We start from the raw sequence: 25,075 nt of genomic DNA on the forward strand, positions 1-25,075 counted from the left end.
TTCACAGTAGAGCTATTACGTCCCGAGGAGCTAGTTCTGGCCAGCTCACTAGATTGTTAAAGAAATGAATGCATTCCTAAATAACCATAACTGGTTAATAACATTTAAAAAAACAGAAATTGTTAATCCAGTGATTATCCAATTGCCTGATTATCCAGTTCAGGAATCAGAAAGGAGTTTTTCCACTGTTGGAGCAAATTGGCCATTGTTCTGTAAATGTTTTTTCCCTTCCTCTGGATCAAATGTGTGTTTGGTGTTCTGTATATGCAGGTTTTCAATGTATTTATTCTATTGGCTGAATTCAAAATACTTGTGTCTTTTTTAACTTAACTATATACAGTAACTATGTTGTGGGCACATTGGCAATATAGCTAATATATTTAGAAACCTAACCTATGGAAGAATCATACCATTGGTTGACCTTAGATAACCACATTATTTTTGAGTTAATGTTATTTTATTTGTATTATTCCTATTTGACTGAATAAGGTTCTATAAATATTTACTAGTGTGCATATTTTGTGCAACATATTGTTTATTCCAAAGGTTCATAAGTTTTGCTCAATGTGTATGACCACAACTGGGACTCTTCTCCTTACTTGGGTCATTGGGCTGTGTGAATATATTTTTATGTTAAATTTATGCTAACATGTTTTTTATGGAGATATTTAAACTCATAAAGATCAAATGTCAAATAATCACAAACATGTAAAATGTAACCATCATGTCAGATGCACAATCATATAATAGAAAATTGTTTTATTTTGTTAATATTTGAAAATGGGAATAATCACTGCTGCACTATTCTGTTTAATTTAGACACCTCTGCTTTGTGTTGGAATACGAATACACGAGAAAAGGGTGACTGAAGACCTTCGCCCTTTCCATGATCGAATGGAGGAGTGTTTTAAAAGTCTGAAAATAAAGGTGGAAAAGCAGTATGGTGCGAGAGAACTGGTATGATATCATCTAATTGGATAGTCACCCAACATTTTCAGTCTCTCCTTTCTTTAAGATCCTAATTTAATAAAATCCTGTTTTTTTTCTTTATTAACCACTTTAATACTGTGAACTTCACCCCCTTCCTGCCCAGGCCAATTTTCAGCTTTCAGCACTGTGACATTATGAATGAGAATTGCGCATTCATGCAACACAGTACCCATATGAATTTTTAAGCATTTTTTTTCACACAAATAGAGCTTTCTTTTGGTGCTATTTAATCACCACCAGGTTTTTTATTTTTTGCTAAATAAATGGAAAAAGACCAAAAATGTTGAAAAAAACACATTTTCTTCATTTCTGTTACAAAATGTTGCAAATAAATAATCTTTCTTCATAGATTTAGGCCAACATGTATTCTGCTACATTTTATCTGCTACAAGTTACCTAGGATTTTACACTATGGAAGCTTTTATGTTTTTATGGGGAACAATGGGCAATACGTGCCTCTGAAGGATTACATTCTGAGAAGATGCTGGGATTATCATTCCATCTATCAAAAGGCCCGGGCTGGGTATTAAGCCACAAGCGAGAGCGATCTCCTGCAATAGGAGATAATTTGGAGACAGTAAGCAGCAGTGTGTGTAGAGGTGGAGGTCTTTATCTTTTTTCAACCAGGACTCTTGGGTGATAATTTCACGTTTGAAAATCACCTTGAAACAGTGGACTATTCAGAACATGATCCAATGAGATAATCAATTCATTTTTTTCATTTTATTTTCTTATGCACAGAGTCACTTTAAGTATAAAATATAACATTATTAACGTTTATTGCAAGAATTCACTTTTATGAGAGCATAGCGCAACTTAATATAGAAAGATGTTCTGCTACATTTGTTTTGTGAAAATAACACAAATCACTGTTTATTATTTAGTCTTTAGGAAAGTTATAGAGTTCACAAACTTTGATATATATATATATATATATATATATATATATATATATATATATATATATACATACACAGTGGGGACAGACCCCCTTCAATTTTTCACTCTTTGTTATATTGCAGCCATTTGCTAAAATCATTTAAGTTCATTCTTTTCCTCATTAATGTACACACAGCACCCCATATTGACAGAAAAACACAGAATTGTTGACATTTTTGCAGATTTATTAAAAAAGAAAAACTGAAAAATCACATGATCCTAAGTATTTAGACCCTTTGCTCAGTGTTTAGTAGAAGCACCCTTTTGATCTAATAGCCATGAGTCTTATTGGGAAAGATGCAACAAGTTTTTCACACCTGGATTTGGGGATCCTCTGCCATTCCTCCTTGCAGATCCTCTCCAGTTCTGTCAGGTTGGATGGTAAACGTTGGTGGACAGCCATTTTTAGGTCTCTCCAGAGATGCTCAATTGGGTTTAAGTCAGGGCTCTGGCTGGGCCATTCAAGAACAGTCAAGGAGTTGTTGTGAAGCCACTCTGTTATTTTAGCTGTGTGCTTAGGGTCATTGTCTTGTTGGAAGGTAAACCTTCGGGCCAGCCTGAGGTCCTGAGTACTCTGGAGAAGGTTTTCATCCAGGATACCCCTGTATTTGGCCGCATTTATCTTTCCCTCGATTGCAACCAGTCATCCTGTCCCTGCAGCTGAAAAACACTCCCATAGCATGATGCTGCCACCACCATGCTTCACTGTTGGGACTGTATTGGACAGGTGATGAGCAGTGCCTGGTTTTCTCCACACATACCGCTTAGAATTAAGGCCAAAAAGTTCTATCTTGGTCTCATCAGACCAAAGAATCCTATTTCTCACCATCTTGGTGTCCTTCAGGTGTTTTTTAGCAAACTCCATGCGGGCTTTCATGTGTCTTGCACTGAGGAGAGGCTTCCGTCGGGCCACTCTGCCATAAAGCCCCGATTGGTGGAGGGCTGCAGTGATGGTTGACTTTCTACAACTTTCTCCCATCTCCCGACTGCATCTCTGGAGCTCAGCCACAGTGATCTTTGAGTTCTTCTTTACCTCTCTCACCAAGGCTCTTCTCCCCCGATAGCTCAGTTTGGCCGGACAGCCAGCTCTAGGAATGGTTCTGGTTGTCCCAAACATCTTCCATTTAAGGATTATGGAGGCCACTGTGCTCTTAGGAACCTTAAGTGCAGCAGAATTTTTTTTGTAACCTTGGCCAGATCTGTGCCTTGCCACAATTCTGTCTCTGAGCTCTTCAGGCAGTTCCTTTGACCTCATGATTCTCATTTGCTCTGACATGCACTGTGAGATGTAAGGTCTTATATAGACAGGTGTGTGGCTTTCCTAATCAAGTCCAATCAGTATAATCAAACACAGCTGGACTCAAATGAAGGTGTAGAACCATATCAAGGATGATCAGAAGAAATGGACGGCACCTGGATGGAGTTAAATATATGAGACCATGTGATATTTCAGAAGTGTAGGAGAAACTGTACACACTGTATTAGATACTGTGTACACCACCAGAAAAGTAGTAGAAACTGTACAAACTGTATTAGATACTGTGTACACCGCCTGCACTGTATTAGAAACTCTACTACGGCTGCACTGTATTGTGTACTGTGTACACCACCAGAAGCGTAGTAGAAACGGTATACACTGTATTAGATGCTGTGTGTATGCTTTCACTGTATTAGAAACTGTACAACAGCTGCAGTGTATTGTATGCTGTGTACAACACCAGAAGTGTAGTAGAAACTGCACATGCTGTATTAGATACTGTGTACACCACCAGAAAAGTAGTAGAAGCTGTACACACTGTATTAGATACTGTGTACACCGCCAGTGTACACAGTTCGATATAGATAGGAGATTCGACATGACGCTGACAATAACAGTCTGTGTCTATCGAACCTGTGGTCAAATGTGCCTAACCTTAACTCTATTAGTCCAAGAATATTCTACATAGAGAGAAAAGATCTGACATAGAGAGAAAAGATTCGACATAGAGAGAAAAGGTTCGACATAGAGAGAAAAGATCACTGCTGGAATTGGGTGGCGGAAGTAAAATAAAAATAATGATGATGATGAATGTTATTGGCCGATTGTAACCAAAGAGGAGGGGCAATAAAATAGCTAGAACTAAGTACACACGTACAGCCAACTTACTTTCACTTACAATTTGCTAGCAGAGAGAGACACACACACTGAATCATTTCAGAAGACAGTCAATCTTAGCTGGTCCGTTTGTCAGAGAACCTGAATTATTTAGCCATTAAGCATAAGCCCAGCAGCAGAAAAATAGTGAAGCAAGCTACAGTTGAACTTAACTTTTTCATAATTATCTGCTGCTATTGTGTTAGTGTTGTGAACTTGATAGTGATACTAGTGTTGCTAGTGTTGTGATAGCCTCAGAGGCTGCCCGTGTTGTGGGGGGGGGGGATTTATTATTATAGATTCTATATTATAATGCCATATCAATATCTGACACAACGTCGGATGCCGCGCCCGCCATTGCACTTGGAGATTGAGAAACAAATGTGAAAGTTGGCTGACTGTGGGGTAGAGTAGACCATTCAACATGAACGACGAAGATTCGACAAAGCAACGAAAAACATATAAACGTCGAATCTTTGGCTTGTGGTGTCTGTCGAAAGTTCTAAGAAGATTTGATGGAGCAACTGTACGACGCTGCAATCGTACATTTCCGGTCAAATGCATCCACCCATAGGCTATAGAAAAATTCTAATGTTGGTTGACTAGTAAAATAATTAATAAATATAATTATTACTAGTCATACAACATAAGAATTCTACTACAGCTAGCTTGTAGGCGGAAAATTCGACCGGAAAAGTACACGTACAGTTTAGCTGCATCAATAAAAAGTTTTGCACTGCTTGCACTGACCGAATATCGAGTAAACACTGAATATATAGTCTATGCTAAATGCAGAGTATATATATCAAATACACTGCCACTAACTGAATAACCTGCCTGCATAGGCGTGCGCAGGGGGTGTGCCACCCTAATAACTATGTGCGATGCCAATTCCCCCTACTGCCTGGGCTTTCCCCACCTTATTGGCCCCCCACCCATAGTGCTGCTGGCTTCCTTCCTCTCCCACCGGCTGCTGCAGGGTATGTTTCAGGATGGAGAGCAGGGGAAGTGGTTAGTAAATATGTAACTTACCAGCCCCTTCCTTTTCTAAATAAACACAGTGAGTACACTCGCTCACTGTGTCCATTCATAACTGAAGCATAGTACAATGTGTTTACTATGCTACCGTTTGTGAATAACCAGGAAGTACTCCGCACAGAGCACTTCCCATTCATTCACTGTCCCGTGCAACTGAGGCTGCAGAGAAAGATGTGTGTCTGAGCTTTGGGGTGCACACCCTAATGCAATAGGCTGCGCACACCTATGCCTGCCTGCTTAATCTAACTCAATCTATCTCTCTGTCCACGCCAACAACACTACACACAGCAGCCTTGTAAGCAGTCTTATATAGTGTGGGGTGTGGACTTAGACCCCCTGAGCCATGATTGGCCAAAGGCACCCTGCCTTTGGCCAATTATGGCTCTCTCAGCAGAGTGCGCTGTAATTGGTCAAAGCATGCAGGTCAGGTGCATGCTTTGACCAATCATCATACAGCAATGCACTGCGAAATCGCAATGCATTATGGGGCGTTCTGCGGCACTCTAATTTCCCGTGAACGCCCCATAATGTTGCTGCTCTGCGAAGCCATCCATTGTTTGCAATCGTCATGTTATCTGCTGTGATTGGTCAAAGCGATCACATGGGACCACCAGTGGGCCGGTACAGTGATCAGTTAGACAAAGCCAGTGACAGATTGCGCCGCAGAATGGCCCCAGGGCTTTGCAAGAGTTGTTTTCTGGGAAGAGTTATATGAACTGATTAAAACATTTACATTTTCATTACTCTTAGCTTCTGCACTCTTCTGGGTATCCCAGAGGATATAAATTAAGCATTAGGTTTCAGCTCATAACTTTTTCATTGTGACAGGGCCCTTTAGTGCCACCTGAAGCATCCAATCACATTTCTTCACTAAATGAAAGTAAATACAATTCCTGTGCCCTTATCTTACAATACACTGTATAGAATCAGCTATTTATCAACATGCCTGCAAGGTTCCTAAAGCATATTTACTCTAGTTGTAAAATACTATTTTCATAGGAGGAAAGCTTGGTCATTTCTTTGTAAATGAGTGATGTCAGGTATTATTACCAATTGTGATATTTCAGCAGAGAAGGCATAAGATTATTTTAAGCAGACCTGCAGTTTTTCTTATAAAAAAAGCACAAAAAATAGCCCAGGAAAAGTAAAAAAAAAAAAAAAAACAGATTTCTTTTCAGTACAGTTTTTATCCGGAGTTGTCCCCCTCAGTAATTGCATTCTGCCATCAGGCTCCTGCGTGAATGGCAGCAAATAGCATTAGACTCACTCTGTCTGACCCTGGGCTGTCGTGGGTTGGGTGTTGTCATAACTCCAAGATGGACACAGTGTAATACTGTACTATACTGAACGGTGCTCACATTTTATTACATGAGCACTGTTTAGTGCAACAGTAAGTACCGCCCACCACAGGCAGAGACAAGGATATAATGCTGCATGAGCAGGTTTCATTTATGAAAGTTTCTAAAGGAATAATTGTTTTAGACAAATTTGCACCTGCAGTAGATTCTGTCTTTTCAGACATAAATTGTCTGAGCCAATTCTTCCATTAGTCAATTTCACACGCTATATAAATTATACTTTTGTGGTAAATCTCACATCACACAAATTTTTTGCAGCCTGACTTTGATGATGGCCGAGTTGGAAGACCAAGATCCATGTTAAGATCTTATCGACAGATGTCTGTTATTTCCATGTCATCAGTTGGATCTGAATGCAGCACTCCAAACAAGATTGTTACAGAAAGGTTGGTCAAAATTCTTTCACTAGTCTTCAGGCATCTGGCTTTTAGCACTAGACTTTGTATGATAAATGAGAACTTGGGGTTCAGCCTGTTTCACTCAAATAAGAACGGGCAGGGAGCATACCACATAATGCACCCAGACACCTATAGTGATATCAAATCACCACTCAAAACAAAATGTAGCTATTGTAAGCCACAAAAATTAAAACAGACAAACTATCTCTTGCTCCTGGCCAGCCATGGTTTTGCACACACATGTTTGCATAACAATATCGATATCCATACCACACTCTAACAGCTGAGCACATAGAGTATTATACACCGTACATGTTCAAGAAAGAGATGGTAATTGCATATTGGTCTCTTCTGTTGCCATTGTGCAGACATGTGTGTTCTGTTCACTAAATTTGTGCACGCTTATTCCACTTAACAAATCTGCTGAGATTACACTTCATTAATCTTTCTTTTCTCTGGATTTCCTTATGTATGTATTCATTTTGGGTTATCTTTAATTTAATTAATTGTGATGTTTAGTACATGATCTTAACATGCCCTTGTATTGATTTTAAACACTTTTTTTGGGGAAACCCTATGTGTGGGACAGACATATATTCAGCAACATTGGGATATTGTTTTTTGAAAGGGAAAAGGAAAATCATGGGGCCTGGTCTGGTGAGAGAAGGCTTCGTTCTATTGTGTAGACAAGACAGCCAGGCTGCTTACCTATATAATGGTCAGGTGATATTTGCAAGGAAAAATTTGCCAAAGGCTCTCCCCACCCACACAGCTATAATTGACCTATTGTCTATGTTTCTTTATCGTACATCGCGGAGCCGATTAATATAATAATAACTACTTGGCTTATACGCCAACTATAGGTGAATGGACACTGGTAGATCAATCAGAACAATCAATCAGGAAGTCCTCCCCTATATAACCCCTCCTACACCGGAAGTAGTTTTTTGCCAGTGTCTGTAAGGTTGTGGTCACTGATGTGATACATGTGCTCTGGGAGCATACTTGGAGGTCTGGACAGTTCTATTTAGAATCATGGACTTCATTCAGATCCATTCAAAAGAGCTGTCAGCCAAAATGGATGGTACCCAAGCCTCATTGGACAGGAGAGAAGATTCCTCGAGGTTTGCCTGTAATGCAGCCTTGTGGCACTGGACCCTGCGTATTAGAACCCTGTGCAATGTTTGTTCTGACCAAGGCGCTTTCCTGCAGGGTGCTATACAGGTCCAGGGGAGTGGACCCCAGATTAGGGGGACCCAATCTCTGAAGGTCTTTTTATGACCCAGCTCATCGTGATGGGTGAAGGCTGGACTCAGAGTCAGAGTGCTTAGAGTCCTGCAGCAGTAAGGGAAAGTCTGCATTTTTTTTTTTTGCAGTTTCTCTTAAAAAAAAAAAAAAAAAAATATTTAACTGTCTGGTCTTCTCTCAGTAGGGGCATTGTGCTGTTTAAAACATGCTCGGTGTACTTATTAGGCCTATGGGCTGCTGTTTCTCCTCCAGCCACTAGTGGCTGGAAAAAAGGCTGCATGGTATGCATATATGCTAAACTAGTAAAAACTAGTATGGGGTCAAGTGCAGTTGGGCAGGTGCAGCATAGTATACATGCTTGCAAGCTTGTTGCTTAAATGCATGTTTGAATAAGCACATGTTTTGCATAGATGTTGCATAGATACATGTGGCATAAGCACATGTTTGGAAGAACATGGTCATCGGTGCACTTGAAGGAGTTGTGTATTTGGTCTGCATGCATTTGGTCTGCAAGAGCTTAGTTTTAGGCTCCTTTTCGCACTTGTGCTACTTGAAAGTCGCTAAATTTTTCCCGTGATTTTTACCACAACTTTGACGTGATTTTCCAGCGACTTGAAGCAATGCGTGTGTAATCTTAAGGTCTATGGACCTCAAGTCGCGTCAAAGTAGGACCTAGTTAGTGCGGGGACTACTTTGAAGTCGCTGCGACTTGAAGATGCACAGATATGAATGGTACTCATTGAAAATCATGGGGTACGACTTGTCATGTGACTTTGCAGTCCCAAGTCGCAGTACAGGTGTGAAAGGGGCCTTAGGCTGTTAAAGCAACATAGAGGCTGTATTGGACGCCTATGTACTTGGCTAATCCTGACACTGAGCAGGTGCAGCATAGTATACATGTTTCATAATGCTTGCTTACTTGCATAGGCACATGTTTGCATAGTCACGGACATGTGCTTGCTTGCTTGAATAAACACAAGCTTGCACAGGCACATGTTTGCAGAAGACCTTGGCCTGCCCAACACGTGGCCCCCGCGTGGGCGGTGCCCTTCCGCCCAGCATGCAGCCCCCTAATGCTGGCTGCGACGACATGGTTGCGTGGACGCGTGTTGCATAGACACAGGTTTTTATAGGCACGTGTTTGTATAGACGTGTGTATGCATGTTGCATAGAGTTATGTGTTTGCGTGGATGCATGGTTGCATAAATGCATGTTGCATAGACACATGTTTGCATAGATACTTGTTGCACAATATATATTGCATAAACACGTTTCATAAACGCATGCTTGCTTATTCCATAAATGCATGTTTCCATGGGCACGTATTGCATAAGTGCGTGTTTGCATGGACACGCACTTATGTGTTTTGCCTAAACATTTGCATAAGCACATACTTACATGCCTCCATAAATGCATGTTGCTTAAACGCAGGCTGCCATGTTTTCATGTAAACTGCATACATACAGTATCTCACAAAAGTGAGTACACCCCTCACATTTTTGTAAATATTTTATTAGATCTTTCTGTTGTGCCCCTCACTACACGTGACTGAGGTGTATTTGGGCACACTGTTAACTTCTCTCATACCAATGCATTCCGGTAGGCGCAGAATCCTTTTGAACTTTTATTGAAACAAGATAGAGTAAAACAAAGATGGATCCGGATGGCTAGCGTAGAGCTTAGCAGCCGATGTGCTTGCTTCCAGGGTGAAAGGGAAAAGGTTAGAAATTGTTGTATGTAGTGTGGAAACCTGAGGACGGATATCGGAGTCAGATTCAGATTCTAACAGTACATATGTCTCCCTTACCGGAGTAGTAGGCACTGGCTTGTACAGGAAGGGTGGTCCTGTGAGCCATGTAGTGTCTTTGTGACGGGATGCTGGCACAGACCTTGTAGCATGATCTGCTGGGTTATGATCAGTTGAGACATAACGCCACTGGGTGGGCTGTGTCGACTTCCTGATTCTTAGGACTCTGTTGTTAGCAAGACAGGGTCTCTGCACTTTGAAAGGCAGGGGTGCCACCCAGCTGTTTTCATTGGTTTTGTAGAATCCCTGTCTCATTATCTCCAAGAAGATATGATCTTCAATAGATGGGCCAATTTTGTGATCTTCTTTAGTCCTTTCGAAAGCCAAACACCCTAAATGATCTCTGTCTTCATGACAAAGAAGATTAGCGGTGTAAGGGTTGGAATGAATTACACTGACAGGCTTCTCTCTGACGAGGACTCTGTTGGTGCAAGGCTGAAATAGGGATGGACGCCCGCCTTCTAGTGTCTTTGTAAAGAGAGAGTTCACGCTGGTTGGTTTGTGAACACTCCCTAGGCATACGTTGCCTATGATGACCCATCCTAGATCTAGCTTCAGGGCATAGGGGGAGTTGTGGGGACCATTGATTTGTTTTCTCACCTTGTGAACTCTGATAATGTCCCTCCCAAAGAGAAGCGCTATTTCAGCCTGGGGATCTAGTTCAGGGATGAGATGTGCTATGCCCTTCAGATGTCCGTGATGAAGTGCCACCTCTGGTGTAGGGATCTCCTCTCTGTTCGTTGGGAACTGATTGCACTCAATTAGAGTTGGCAGAGGCAGGGTTGTCTGACCATCAAAGGATTTGATTTGGTAACCGTATGAAGAGCTTCCTTGATTTTGAAAGCGTCAAAGAAGGCTGAGCTGGCGAGTGATCTGTTGCTTTGATCATCCAAGATCACGTATAGCTTCACTGCTTTTTCTCTGCGACCTGTGGGGTAAACTGCAGCAAGACAAATCTTAGAGCAGGATTTGTTAGACAGACCTTCTCCACAGACTTGGGTGCACTGGGGTCTAACTACAGGAGGTACTGTGTCTTGTTGCTCCCTGCTGTGCCCTTCCACCTGGGGTGAGGGGGTAAGAGTCCATGGCACTGGCCCTGGATGTAGAGCTGTGTTGTGCTCTGTGCTGTTGCACTCAGAGCAGTTGATGCTCACCTTACAGTCTTTCCCCAGGTGAGAAGTTGATGTGCAGCACCTTTAACAAATTCTGTTTTCTTTGAGGAAGGTTCTGCGAGCTTGGAGAGTCTTTTCTCTAAAACCTCTGCACTTTAACAACGAATGAGGCTTCTTGTGAAGAGGACACTCTCTGCTTGGATTCTGAGTTGGAGATACACTTGTTTTGCGTACTGCAACAGGTGCGTCTTTGAAGTTGCGGGTTAGAGCAGGCTTACTTGACCTAGGGAAAGCAGAGTCGGATGATGAGATGTCAAAACTAGGATAATTTTTAACCTTTGCTTGATGGCTAATAAAGTCTACAAAATAAGAGAATGGTGGGAAGGGGACGTTCTGCCTTTGCTTGTAGTTGGAGCCTTGTGTAACCCAGGTTTCTTGAAGGCTGTAAGGTAGCTTTTGCACTATAAAGTTAACTCCACGGGCTGTGTCCAGAAAGGCAAGGCCTGGCAAGTCTACTTCTGCTTTGGCTATTTGGAGTTCTCCATTCAATTTCAATTGAATAAGAGATTGGCTTCTTCACTTGCCTTTAAATCAAGATCCCTAGTTGCATTTCTGAAGGACGAACGCCATGCTCTATAACTTTCAGGACGATCATTAAACTTTGCAACTCCCTTTGCTAACAGTTCACGTCGTGCTAAGAACTTGAAGAAATCTGACATACCTTGATCGTTGTGTGAGTAACCAGGGGGCGCTCTGTTGTGCCAGGAACTTGGTGGGTATTTGCGGTTATCAGAGATACTGTCGCTGTGTCTTTTAACTCGTAGTTCTTCATTTTCGATTTGATCAACTGTGACGTAGTGTTTTGATAGCCTGGATGCAGAATGTGCTGAAAACTGACTGAGTGCGGGTTTACTTTCTTGCTTGATAAAGGCGTGTGAATGGCGGGGGTTGATTCCTCTCTCGGCGCTGTAAGCGGGCAGTTGTCTAGTTCGGCGTGTCGCCACACATATTCTGATGTACCCTCTGTACTGTCGCCAGGAATGGATTTTTTTTTCTAGTACGTTGCTGAGCTGCTCACTGGTGGACTTTGCAAGTTCTTCTAAGATGTCAGACTCCTTCTCTGCAGCTAGTTCCTCTAATGCAGTTTCCATGCGTAACTTTTCTAATTTAAGTTGCATTTGCATCTCTTTTTCAGAGAATGCAGCTTTTATTTTGGCCTCCTTTGCCGCAAAGTCAGCCTTTACTTTTGCAGATTCCTCCTTTGCGTGGGCAATGGCGATTGTTTCGCTTTTCACTGACCTCCTTGTGCTCGTGGAGTAAACTTCTGACCTTGTCGCGAAGTGCTCTAACTTTGTCTGTGACATGGTGTCTGGCTATATGGAAGCTGATAACACTGCTGTCTTACTGGCATTTCTGTTTGCTAGCCGTGCTTAGAAGCCTTCATTTTACTGTTATGCCCCTCACTACACGTGACTGAGGTGTATTTGGGCACACTGTTAACTCCTATCATACCAATGCATTCCGGTAGGCGCAGAATCCTTTTGAACTTTTATTGATACATGATAGAGTAAAGCGAAGATGGATCCGGATGGCTAGTGTAGAGCTTAGCAGCCAATGTTCTTGCTTCCAGGGCGAAAGGAAAAAGGGACGCTGAGGAAGCTGATGCAAGGCCTGATGGGATTGAAAGTACGGAGGCTTGCATGTACCAAATCTAACCAGCTATTCTAAATGACTACATTGAAATATAGTGCAGTTATACAAAATGGCCACTAGATGGCAGCATAGATTAATCTAATTAAACCAAAAAGTCAATAGGAAGATTACAAGCCTTATTAAGGAAGGCATGACACTTTCCATGTGACAACACTGAAGAAATGACACTTTGCTACAATGTAAAGTAGTGAGTGTACAGCTTGTATAACAGTGTAAATTTGCTGTCCCCTTAAAATAACTCAACATACAGCCATTCAAGGGGTTCTAAACCCTTGTTTTTTGTTTTTTTTTTAAATAACAAACATGTCATACTTACCTCCACTGTGCAGTTCGTTTTGCACAGAGTGACCCCGATCTGCCTCTTCGGGGGTCCCCCGGCGACGCTGGTAGCTCCTCCCTGCATCGAGTGCCCACGTTGGAGAAGGCTCTCCTAAGGTGGTCACCCGTGCGTGCGCGCTCCCAAGCCTGCTTCTCTGTCCATTCACACAGAATGCAGAACGCGGCCCCACCCCCAGGAGCCCGCATCATTGGTTTTGATTGACAGCAGCAGAAGCCAATGGCTGCGCTGCTATCAATCTATCCAATCAGGACACGAGACACCAGCTGGAGCTGGTGTGATCGTTCCTGGCCAAAGAAAGATCCGTGTCAGGTAAGTAAACGTGGGCTCGGGGGGCTGCAGCACCCCAGAAGGTTTTTCACCTTAATGCATAGAATGAAAGACCATGAGGGTTTACAACACCTTGAGCCCGGGATCACACCTATGCGAATTAGATGTGCGTTTCCCCGCATCTAATTCGCATAGCAGGAGAATGTGACTGGCTCCCTATGGAGCCGGTTCACATATCTCCGGGGTGGCTGCGGAGTGCACTGTGCGTCTTTGGCTCCGTTTCAGGGCCGAATTCAGGCATAGAATCGGCCCTGATTCGTCCCTGAAACGGGGAACAGGGACGCACAGCGCTCTTGTGTGATCTGCAGCCCGCTATAGTGTGAACCTGGGCGCAATGTCTAAACCGATGGCAACAAAAGTGAGTACACCCCTAAGTGAAAATGTCCAAATTTGGCCGAAATTGTCAATATTTTGTGTGGCCACCATTATTTTCCAGCACTGCCTTAACCCTCTTGGGCATGGAGTTTACCAGAGCTTTATAGGTTGCCACTGGAGTCCACTGGACTCCTCCATGACGACATCATGGAGCTGGTGGATGTTAGAGACCTTGCGCTCCTCCACCTTCCATTTGAGGATGCCCCACAGATGCTCAATAGGGTTTAGGTCTGGAGACATGCTTGGCCAGTCCATCACCTTTACCCTCAGCTTCTTTAGCAAGGCAGTGGTCATCTTGAAGGTGTGTTTGTGGTCGTAATCATGTTGGAATACAGCCCTGCGGCCCAGTCTCTGAAGGGAGGGGATCATGCTCAGCTTCAGTATGTCACAGTACATGTTGGCATTCATGGTTCCCCCAATGAACTGTAGCTCCCCAGTGCTGGCAGCACTCATGCAGCCCCAGACAATGACACTCCCACCACCATGCTTGACTGTAGGCAAGACACACTTGTCTTTGTACTCCTCACCTGGGTGCTGCCACATATGCTTGAAACCATCTGAACCAAATAAGTTTATCTTGGTCTCATCAGACCACAGGACATGGTTCCAGTAATCCATGTCCTTAGTCTGCTTGTCTTCAGCAAACTGTTTGCGGGCTTTCTTGTGCATCATCTTTAGAAGAGGCTTCCTTCTGGGACGACAGCCATGCAGACCAATTTGATGCAGTGTGCGGTGTATGGTCTGAGCACTGACAGGCTGACCCCCCACCCCTTCAACCACTGCAGGAATGCTGGCAGCACTCATATGTTTATTTCCCAAAGACAACCTCTGGATATGATGCTGAGCACTCAACTTCTTTAATCGACCACAGCGAGGCCTGTTCAGCTGTCCTGTTAAACCGCTGTATGGTCTTGGCCATCGTGCTGCAGCTCAGTTTCAGGGTCTTGGCACTCTTCTTATAGCCTAGGCCATCTTTATGTAGAGCAACAATTCTTTTTTTCAGATCCTCTGAGAGTTCTTTGTCATGAGGTGCCATGTTGAACTTCCAGGAACCAGTATGAGAGAGTGAGAGCGATGGCACCAAATTTAACACACCTGCTCCCCATTCACACCTGAGACCTTGTCACATGACACCAGGGAGGGAAAATGGCTAATTGGACCAAATTTGGACATATTCACTTAGGGGTATACTCACTTTTGTACTTTTTGTACTCTCTGTGTGTGTTGACTTAATTTTAGGGGACAGCACATTTAGACTGTTATACAAGCTGAACACTCACTACTTTACATTGTAGCAAAGTGTCATTTCTCAACTTGTCACATGAAAAGATATAGTAAAAGATATAGTAAAATATTTACAAAAAAGTGAGGGGTGTACTCACTTTTGTGAGATACTGTATGTGCTTATTTGCATCCCCTTCCCGACCAGCCACCGCAGTTATACTGTGGCAGGTTGGCACTGCTGCGTGAGCCGTAGTAGCTGTACGTTGGCTCTTTAAGATGCTGTAGCAGGCGCACGTGTGCCACAGCGTGTCCCCGGAGCCAATGCGCATGCCTGGCAGGCGGGATGACCGCCGGGCACTCGTGATCGCTTGTGACAGAGTGAGAACCGGGATCTGTGTGTGTAAACACAGAAATCCTGGTTCTGTCAGGAGAGAGGAGACAGATCGTGTGTTCTTACTAAGTAGGAACAATGATTTCTCTCCTCCACTAGTCAGCCACACTCCCCCCACAGTTAGAAACACACATAGGGATCACAGTTAACCCCTTTATCGCCAGTAGTGTTAACCCCTTCCCTGCCAGTGACATTTATACAGTAATCAGTGGCTATTTTTAGCTCTGATCGCTGTATAAATGTCACTGGTCCCAAAAAAGTGTCAGAAGTGTCCGATGTGTCCGTCACAATGTTGCAGTCCCGATAAAAATCGCAGATCACTGCCATTACTAGTAAAAAAAAAAATAAAAAAATAAAAATGCCATAAATCTATCCCCTATTTTGTAGACGCTATAACTTTTGCGCAAACCAATCAATATACGCTTATTGAGATTTTTTTACCAACAATATGTAGAAGTATACATATTGGCCTAAACCAGGGATATGCAATTAGCGGACCTCCAGCTGTTGTAAAACTACAAGTCCCATAATGCCTCTGACTCTGGGTGTCATGCTTGTGGTTGTGAGAGTCTTGCTATGCCTCAAGGAAATTGTAGTTCTGCAACAGCTGGAGGTCCGCTAATTGCATATCCCTGGCCTAAACTGATGAAGAAATTTGTTTTTTTTTAAATTATTTTTTGGGGATATTTATTATAGCAAAAATTGTCACTCTTATTTTGTTTATAGCGTGAACATAAAAACCGCAGAGGTGATCAAATACCACAAAAAGAAAGCTCTATTTCTGGGGAAAAAAGGACATAAATTCGTTTTGGTACAACAACTCATGACCGCGCAATTGCCAGTTAAAGCGACGCAGTGCGGTATCACAAAAAATGGCCTGGTCAGGAAGGGGGACAATCCTTCCGGTGCTGAAGTGGTTAAACTGCATACATATGGGCTTATTTGCATTAAAATGTATACATATGTGCTTATTTGCCTAGGACTACATATATATGTGCTTATTTGTCTAGGGATACATACATATGGTGCTTATTGCCTTGAGCTGTATGCATAAATGCATGAATGGCAAGAATACTTGTATGCCTGCATGTTTGCATAACTGGGTACCTGCATACCTAAGGGGTTGCATAGCGGTAAACCAACATTGTTTTAGGCCTGCATCCTTGGAGGTCTGGGTATTAGGTTGGCTAATATAGTTGCTACGTTATTTAGCTGTTATACCAGTTAAATGGTCCAGAAAAGAGAGGCAGGCAGGAGAGGCAGGTGCACCGCTCTCAGGTTCAGTGATCTGGCAGTGTCCACATCTCCCGATGGACAGTGGTGTCAGATGCATCTGATCCACTGTGGTGTTTGGAATTGCAGTGTTTCCTGACACATTCATTTTTCGTCAGATGGACTGCGGCCGCATCACCTTGATCATGCCTGATCTCTGTTGATCGAAGTCTAAGCAGGATCAAGCCTGGTTAGTATATGAATGGGAGACTGCCTGGGAAAACCAGATGCTGTAAGCTTTTCCCCACCTGTGTGAGGGAAGCATCTGGGGCTGCTGTGTTTTAAAAGTATCTCAGGCCAGGAAATCTTAGGGCAGTCTCTGAGGTGGTTTGCTCCATATATAGCGGCAGAAGCTTGGTAGGTTAGGTGCGTCTCTTTGGACCTTCGGGGTCTGCCACGGATTCGTCAGTCTTTTGTAGGGATGAGCTGAACACCCTCCTGTTCGGTTTGCAGCAGAACATGCGAACAGGCAAAAACTTTGGCAGAACACACAAACACCATTAAAGTCTATGGGACACGTACATGAAAAATTAAATGTGCTAATTTTAAAGGCTTATATGCAAGTTATTGTCATAAAAAGTGTTTGAGGACCCGGTTCCTGCCCCAGGGGACATGTATCAATGCTAAATTTTTTTTTCAAAAACGGATGTTTTTTCGGGAGCAGTGATTTTTTTAATGCTTAAAGTGAAACAATAAAAATGAAATATTCCTTTAAATATCGTGCCTGGGGGGTGTCTATAGTATGCCTGCAAAGTGGCACATTTTTCCCGTGTTTAGAACAGTACCACAGCAAAATGACATTTCTAAAGGAAAAATTGTCATTTAAAACTGATGGCGGCTGTAATGAATTGTCGGGTCTTGGTAATATAGATAAAACTCATTGAAAAAAAGAGCATGGGATCCCCCTCAGTCCATTACCAGGCCCTTTGGGTTTGGTATGAATATTAAGGGGAACCCCCGAACCAAAATTTTAAAAATTTTATAATTGAAAAAAAAAATTGTGTGGGGGTCCCCCTAAAATCCATACCGCCCCCTGATATGGAAATTAATTAATTAATTATTTTTTTTTTTAATAAAGGACTTGTCCCAAGCTGCCTCTTTTCTTTTTTACCATTTTAACACTTTTTATGTGAAATGGTAGGGGTACAATTGGGTACCCCATTACCAATTCACAAGGGGGGGCCGGGATCTGAGGGTCCCCTTGTTAAAGGAGGCTTCCAGATTCCGATAAGCCCCCCCGCCTGCATACCCCTACAACAGCCGGGCAAGGGTAGGCATAGGGACAAGGTGCTTTGGGGTCAGACTCCAAAGCACCCTCCCCATGTTGAGGGCATGTGCCTGGTACGGTTCGGGGGGGGGTCGCTCTCTCGTCCCCCCTCTTTTCCTGCGGCCTGCCAGGTTGCGTGCTCAGATAAGGGTCTGGTATGGATTTTTGGGGGACCCCTACGCCATTTTTTTTTAAATTTGGCGCAGGGTTCCCCTTAATTTCCATATCAGACCTGAATGGCCTGGTATGGATTTTAGGGGGACCCCACACAATTTTAAAAAAAATTTTGTTCGGGGTTCCCCTTAATATTCATACCAGACCCAAAGGGCCAGGTAATGGACTGGGGGGAATCAATGCTCTTTTTTTCAATGAGTTTTATCTATATTGTCGAGACCCGACAATTCATTACAGCCGCCATCAGTTTTAAATGACAATTTTTCCTTTAGAAATGTAATTTTGCTGTGGTACTGTTCTAAACACGGGAAAAATGTGCCACTTTGCAGGCATACTATAGACACCCCCCAGGCATGATATTTAAAGGAATATTTCATTTTTATTGTTTCATTTTAAGCATTAAAAAAATCACTGCTCCTGCTCCCGACAAAACGGCCATTTTAAAAAAAAGTTTTTTTAAATGGCCGTTTGGGGACATAAGGTCTAGCTTAGATCTTAAGCCGCTGGACATCCTTCTGTTTCAGATAGGCTCTGGCCATTTAGTGTTGACCTCTCTGCAAGGTAGATTTCAGGGTCCATGGTCATCAATGATGCATATCTGCATGTGCCATTTTTTTTTCCAGGCTCATCAAGGGTTTTTGCAATTGCAGTGCAAAGTCGTCTTTTTTATATTTGTGACTCTGCTCTTTGGGCTGGCCACAGCTCCGAGGGTTCACAAAGCTCCCTGCCCTAGTGCTGGACTTGCTGAAAACGCAGGGGGTGTCATCAGTATAACTCAATAATCTTTGTTCAGGAAGCAGTTGGTTCCAGCTTCTCCGATACATTTCTACGTACAGCCCTATTCCAGTAGAATAGGGCTGTACGTAGAAATGTACGTATCTTTTGTAGATAAACATTCTCTCTGTCTGAAACATGAGGATCCAAGAATTGGATTGCCAGAGGACTCTGTTCCCGAGATATTGCAGAGCTCAAATTGGTGGTTGACGGTTCGGAATCTGGAGAAGGTGAAATTCTTCCTTTCAGAAGTTTGGAAGATAACCACTAATGCTAGTCTCTCCAGTTGGTTCAGTGGACTTGGTCTCCACAGGAGAGAATACTGCCCTGCAATATCTTGAAACTTTTGGCCAGTACACCTGGCTCTGGGTTATTGAATGAATCAGTTGTAGATTCAATCCAACAATGCATCTACAGTGGCATATATTAACAACCATGGCACCACCAGCAGTTGTGCGGCTCAGGAAGGTGAACCACATGTATGGGGCAGAACAACAGGTGCTGTCTATTCCAGGTATAGAGAAATGACAGGGCAGTTTCCAGTCATCTGCAACTAATGCCGGCACCGTGCGGTCCCAGCTTCCTGAGACTTATTTTGGCAATCTGCCAAAGTTGGGGAACTCTGCAGGTAGATCTACTGGATTCCAAGTTCTACAACAAGTTGGACAGGTTGTGTCCGGGATGAGAGTCCCACTGGCAATAGGGGTAAGACACTGATAATAGTGTTAGCTGAATTAGCCCATGAGGGCTTGGTAAACTGATATAGCGAGTCTGGTGGGGGTCGCTCCTTGGACACTCCCAGTCCAGCAGGACCTAATGGTCTTGTATCTCAGCACTGTTGAGCCCTGGAAGCCAGATTCAGGGAACTTCAATTCCAGGACTTGGAAATATTTTTTGCCTGGGAGAAGCCAGGTAATGGCACCCACAGAAATATGTGATTGGGAAATTTTCTTTTCTTTCCCCAATCAGTAGGGGAAAGGAGATTGGCCTTAAGTACTGTTAAGGTTTATGCTGCGTGCACAGGATCGGACATTCCGACAACGAAATCCTGGGATTTATTTCCGACGGATGTTGGCTCAAGCTTGTCTTGCATACACACGGCCGCACAAAGGTTGCCGGAAATTTCAATTGTCAAGAACGCACTGACATACAACACATACGACGGCACTATAAAGAGGAAGTTCAATAGCCAGTGCACCACCCTTTGGGCTCCTTCTGCTAATCTCATTTTAGTAGAAGTTTGGTGAGAGACGATTCACGCTTTTCAGCCTCGTGCTTTTTAGATCGTTACTGCTCTTCAGTTTGTGCTTGTGGGTTCGTATCTGGCTTTCAGTGCGTGTAGTCAGTTCGCATCTGTTTTTTAGTGTGTGCTATTTATAGTATGTATTTGATTTGCAGTGTGTTCTTATTTAATCTTGCTCTTCTCAGGCCTTTCTGATTTTTCAGTGCGTTCTGTTAGTTCGTTCTGACCAGCCAACCATTTTGAAGCCATGTTGTGGTTACGTACTCATCGTAGAGTACGTGCTATGCGGGGGCTTGGTGTTGGGGTTCTTACTTTGACCTAAGCCCAGTCCATGAACAGGGCGAGGAGGAGTTCATGGACAAAGAATTGGTTGCTCCAGCGTGACCAATTCTCTCACATGCCTTTGTTACGGGAGATCCGTGAAAATAATCCTGATGATTTCAGGAATTATCTCAGGATGACGGACCCCATTTTTCACCGGCTGTTGGCCTTGCTGTCCCCTTATATTACCAAGCCGGACACCTGCATGCGGCAAGCCATTACTCCCGAACAGAGGCTTGTCGCCACATTGCGGTATTTGGCGACAGGTAGAAGCCTACAGGCATCTCCCCCAGGCTCTGGGGATCATTATTCCAGAGACCTGTTCTGCCATCATTCAGGTCCTGCAGAAGGACTATATTAAGGTAAGTTTTCTCCTTTAACATCACATTCTATGTATTTCATGTTTGCGAATGTATTGTATTTCTTTCATCATTCCCTAATTACCATGATTGTAATATGCTGTGAATGTCCTCTTTGTCCTAATGCATCCTGGGAGTTTTTAATGCTCCATTTTTGTTCTTCATGCATATTTGCCTTCACTAACCTCCCCAGTATGCTATCCTGGGTCCATAAACACCTAGCCTAGTCACTTAACAATGTATTTTGTCAGCTCCATAGTAGTGCTTTACCCTAAACACTCCCTAAAATATGTACAAATGTTATTTGTGTCCTTAAATTCAGGCAGAGTGCCAGAGGCTATTTTTCACAAAATCATTTGGAACCCCCCTCCTCCCAACCGCTAAGTCAACCGATACCAATACTCTGCTGACTTTGCCAAACCCATACACACTATACCTACCTCTTTTGTGCTCATATTTATGGATGAATTCACCAAAGCATGTAGTGAAAGAGCCTGCCTGAATTCTTTCAAACGGTACTGTTTAAAGTTTTGTTCTCCTATTATCTTGATAGGTAATTGCAGAATGTAAAAATTGCTTTAATTTGGACAGTGCGTATTCATATTTTTGTATTATGACACTTCTTACCTATCCAGTGGGCTGCCAATAGTGTAAGTAAGGAGGGGCTGGCCAAAGTAACACACATTATGTATGCATTCAGCTCTCAATGAAGTGGAGAGGGTTACCTGTCCAAAACATCTCCCCCCTAAAATTTTTACAATGGGCCATCAGAGGGGGTGAGGAATCTGATAAGTGGACCTTAAGATTTTTTTATTTAAATACTCCTTCAAATAAATGTTATACTGATGTTGGCCAAGAATGTTTGTGTCTAATCTGCTTGCAATGTTATGTGCAAAAGTCCTAATTAATGTTTTTCTTGTTTCACTCCACAGTTTCCTTCAACACCACAGGAATGGCAGACTGTGTCTTCCCAATTTGCCCAGCGGTGGGACTTTCCCAACTGTGAAGGGGTAATAGATGGGAAACACGTCCATATAGTCCCACCCCCCAACTCGGGGTCATACTATTACAACTAAAAGGGGTTTAATAGTATTGTGATGTTGGCGGTGGTGTCGGCGACATATGATTTTCTCTATGTGGATGTGGGGAAGAATGGCCAGATGTCGGATGGTGGAGTCATCGCCCAGACCAAGTTCTACGGACGGCTCCAGAGTGGTGGCTTGGGATTGCCACCTCTGGAAGACAACGTGGCTGGTCTGCCGTTCGTCTTTGTCGCTGATGAAGCATTTGGGCTGGGTGATCACCTGATGCAGCTGTTCCCCATGAGGACCCTCACCCCGGACCAGAGGGTTTTTAACTACCGGCTGGCCAGAGCCAGAAGAGTGGTGTAGAATGCTTTTGGGATAATGGCCAGCTGGTTCCACCTATTCCTTACGCCAATCAACATGGCGGAATATAAACTTAACCATATAATCCTTGCATGCTGCATTCTCCACAACTTTTTAAGGAGAAATTCGATGAACTATGTGGCCTCAGTTGGGCCTGAGGCAGGATTTCAAGACCAAACCCTGACGGCGCTTGAAGCTGGCCGTCCTGGCTTGCCCCCCCAAAGCGCCCGCGAGGTCAGACAAAATATATGGAGTACTTTGCAGGTAGGGGAGCCATTGATATGCCAGAAAATGTTTAAGAAACCTTTTTTTTTTAAATTGTATTTTAAAATGAAATAATATTTCCTTTGATTTACTGCATGTGTTTCTTTTAGCTGTCTCCTAGGTTATCCAATGTTTTGTTTTTTTTGCCCATTTTCTTCAACAGTGCAAACGTAATTTCTTGGATACATGAGGTGACAATCTCTTCTTCAGCTAACTATTATGTTGTGGGTCTGCTACACACACACCTTGTTTTTGTTGTTAATGTATGTAATGCATTAATGCTTCAAATATTCATCATTTTCTGCACCATGAATTTATTTTTTGGAGTTACGAAAATCGCCTGATTGATGCAAATTATCTTGCACTGTGGGTGTTATTTACTAAAGTAAAATCCACTTTGCACTACAAGTGCACTGCAAAAGTGCACAGTGCACTGAAACTGCACTGAAAGTGCACTTGTAGTGCAAAGTGGATTTCCCTTTAGTAAATAACCCCCATTGTCACTGTAAACAACAACTTAAGCAAAAAACTGCTATTGAGCATTGAAAGAAGAAGCCACACATTGTTGAGTCAAACATTTTTTACTCTGTGCACATTCACATGAGCATTTAGAAAAGGATTTTTGAACAAACCAACATATTTTTTGGAATGTAATTTTTGTTTTGGGACAGTAGAAATATTCTTTTTTGTGGTAAACAGGCATGTTTTTCAAAACATAAAACAATACACAACTCAGGAACTTACAAAGTTCAACTTTGTTAAATTGAAGGCAATATCAGACATTAGTATGTCCAAACTGTGTTGATCTTGCCTTCATCAGATGGGGTGATGTCACCCCTGTGAAAGCCAAATTTTGAAGATGCACACAAATTGAGAGTCAAAATGGGGATTTCCCTCCTGATCCCATGCTTAATGTCAACATGTGCTAGCTAACAGGGAGATACAAAATAAGGTAGTACTGAGTATTACCAGGGAGGCAGACTTTTTAGGCTAAGAAACAGTGGAGAAGATATAGCAGTATAAAAAAATATACATTTATTGAAAAATACAAATATCTAAAAAACAAAATGACAGTTGTAACATAAAGCATCTATGATTATTGTGCAGTGAGCCCTTGTATGTCTACGCGTTTCACTGTTAGGCTTCCTCAGGACACGGCCAAGGTTCACAGATGAGACAGAGAAGGAAATATGTCTCTTAAATTGAAATGCAAAAACATGCAAATCACGGTAGGATGAGAACGTTCAATTAGCAGTTAAAGTATATTGGATATAGCTAAATATCTCAGCAGGGGCATGTAGATAGTGTTACTAATTATGGGAACAGCCATTAGAGGGAGGAAGGCCAACACCGGATGCACCAATTAGATCCAGGATTTCGTATCAGCAATGCTGAAGGCTCAATATAATCCCATCGCTGCATATTCAGGATACAAATACTCCAGCATGCCCCTGGGAGACAGCATTACACTGCACATGTGTGCAGTGTAATGCTGTCTCCCAGGGGCACGCTGGAGTATTTGTATCCTGCATATGTGTGCAGTGTAATGCTGTCTCCCAGGGGCACGCTGGAGTACTTGTATCCTGAATATGCAGAGATGGGATTATATTGAGCCTTCAGAATTGCTGATACTAAATCCTGGATCTAATTGGTGCATCCGGTGTTGGCCTTCCTCCCTCTAATGGCTGTTCCCATAATTAGTAACACTATCTACAAGCCCCTGCTGGGATATTTAGCTATATCCAATATACTTTCTAACTGCTGATTGAACTTTCTCATCCTACCGTGATTTGCATGTTTTTGCATTTTAATTTAAGAGACATATTTCCTTCTCTGTCTCATCTATGAACCTTGGCCGTGTCCTGAGGAAGCCTAATGGCGAAACGGGTAGACATACAAGGGCTCACTGCACAATAATCATAGATGCTTTATGTTACAACTGTCATTTTGTTTTTTAGATATGTGTATTTTTCAATAAATTTATATTTTTTATACTGCTATATCTTCTCCACTATTTCTTAGCCTAAAAAGTCCGCCTCCCTGGTAATACTCAGTACTACCTTATTTTGTATCCTCAATGTTTTATGGACGTGGCTTATCTCTGGTGCACTTTCCTCCCCTTGTTATGTGCTAGCTAACATCATGGGGGATTAATGGACATGTTTCAGGGATGCAACCCCTTCCTCTCATCTACTTGAGTTGTGAGAAAGGGGTTGCACCCACAAAATGTGTACATTGATATCCCGTGATGGCAGATAGCATGTTGACACACTGTGTACATCTTCAAAATTTGCTTTTAAAAATTTTGGAGAAATGTTAGAAAAATATAGATTAAACATATACAAATAGAAACAATTTGATAAATGTTGGTGTGTTTTCGATTCTGCCTAATACATCAATGATCTTTTTGAGTCTTTAAACATCATTGATGTCTTCCTTGATCTTCTGTAAATCCCTATTGCACACCATGATCTCCCCGATGAGGATGTGTGCACCTGCACTTGTGAAATGTGTTTCTTCTTCCACAACATCCACATCACCTAAAATGAAAAAACACACCATGTATTATAAATATGCAGGCATCCATCTATTACCTGAAGCTGTGGTCTCAGACACTCA

The 25,075-nt window shown here is 42.7% G+C and overlaps 1 protein-coding gene across 2 annotated transcripts in view; it reads left to right on the plus strand.

Annotated features, from left to right (window-relative positions):
- The window catches only part of DOCK2 (dedicator of cytokinesis 2), a 475,532-nt gene that overhangs the window by 399,323 nt on the left and 51,134 nt on the right, over positions 1 to 25,075 (plus strand). For both annotated transcript variants that reach the window (XM_073620719.1, XM_073620720.1), the window contains exons 47-48: positions 820 to 957; positions 6,718 to 6,845. In XM_073620719.1, the coding sequence (XP_073476820.1) occupies positions 820 to 957; positions 6,718 to 6,845 (266 nt within the window). The remainder of the gene's footprint in view (positions 1 to 819; positions 958 to 6,717; positions 6,846 to 25,075) is intronic.

Source organism: Aquarana catesbeiana, linkage group LG03, assembly GCF_042186555.1.
Source record: "Aquarana catesbeiana isolate 2022-GZ linkage group LG03, ASM4218655v1, whole genome shotgun sequence".
Classification (NCBI taxonomy): domain Eukaryota; kingdom Metazoa; phylum Chordata; class Amphibia; order Anura; family Ranidae; genus Aquarana; species Aquarana catesbeiana.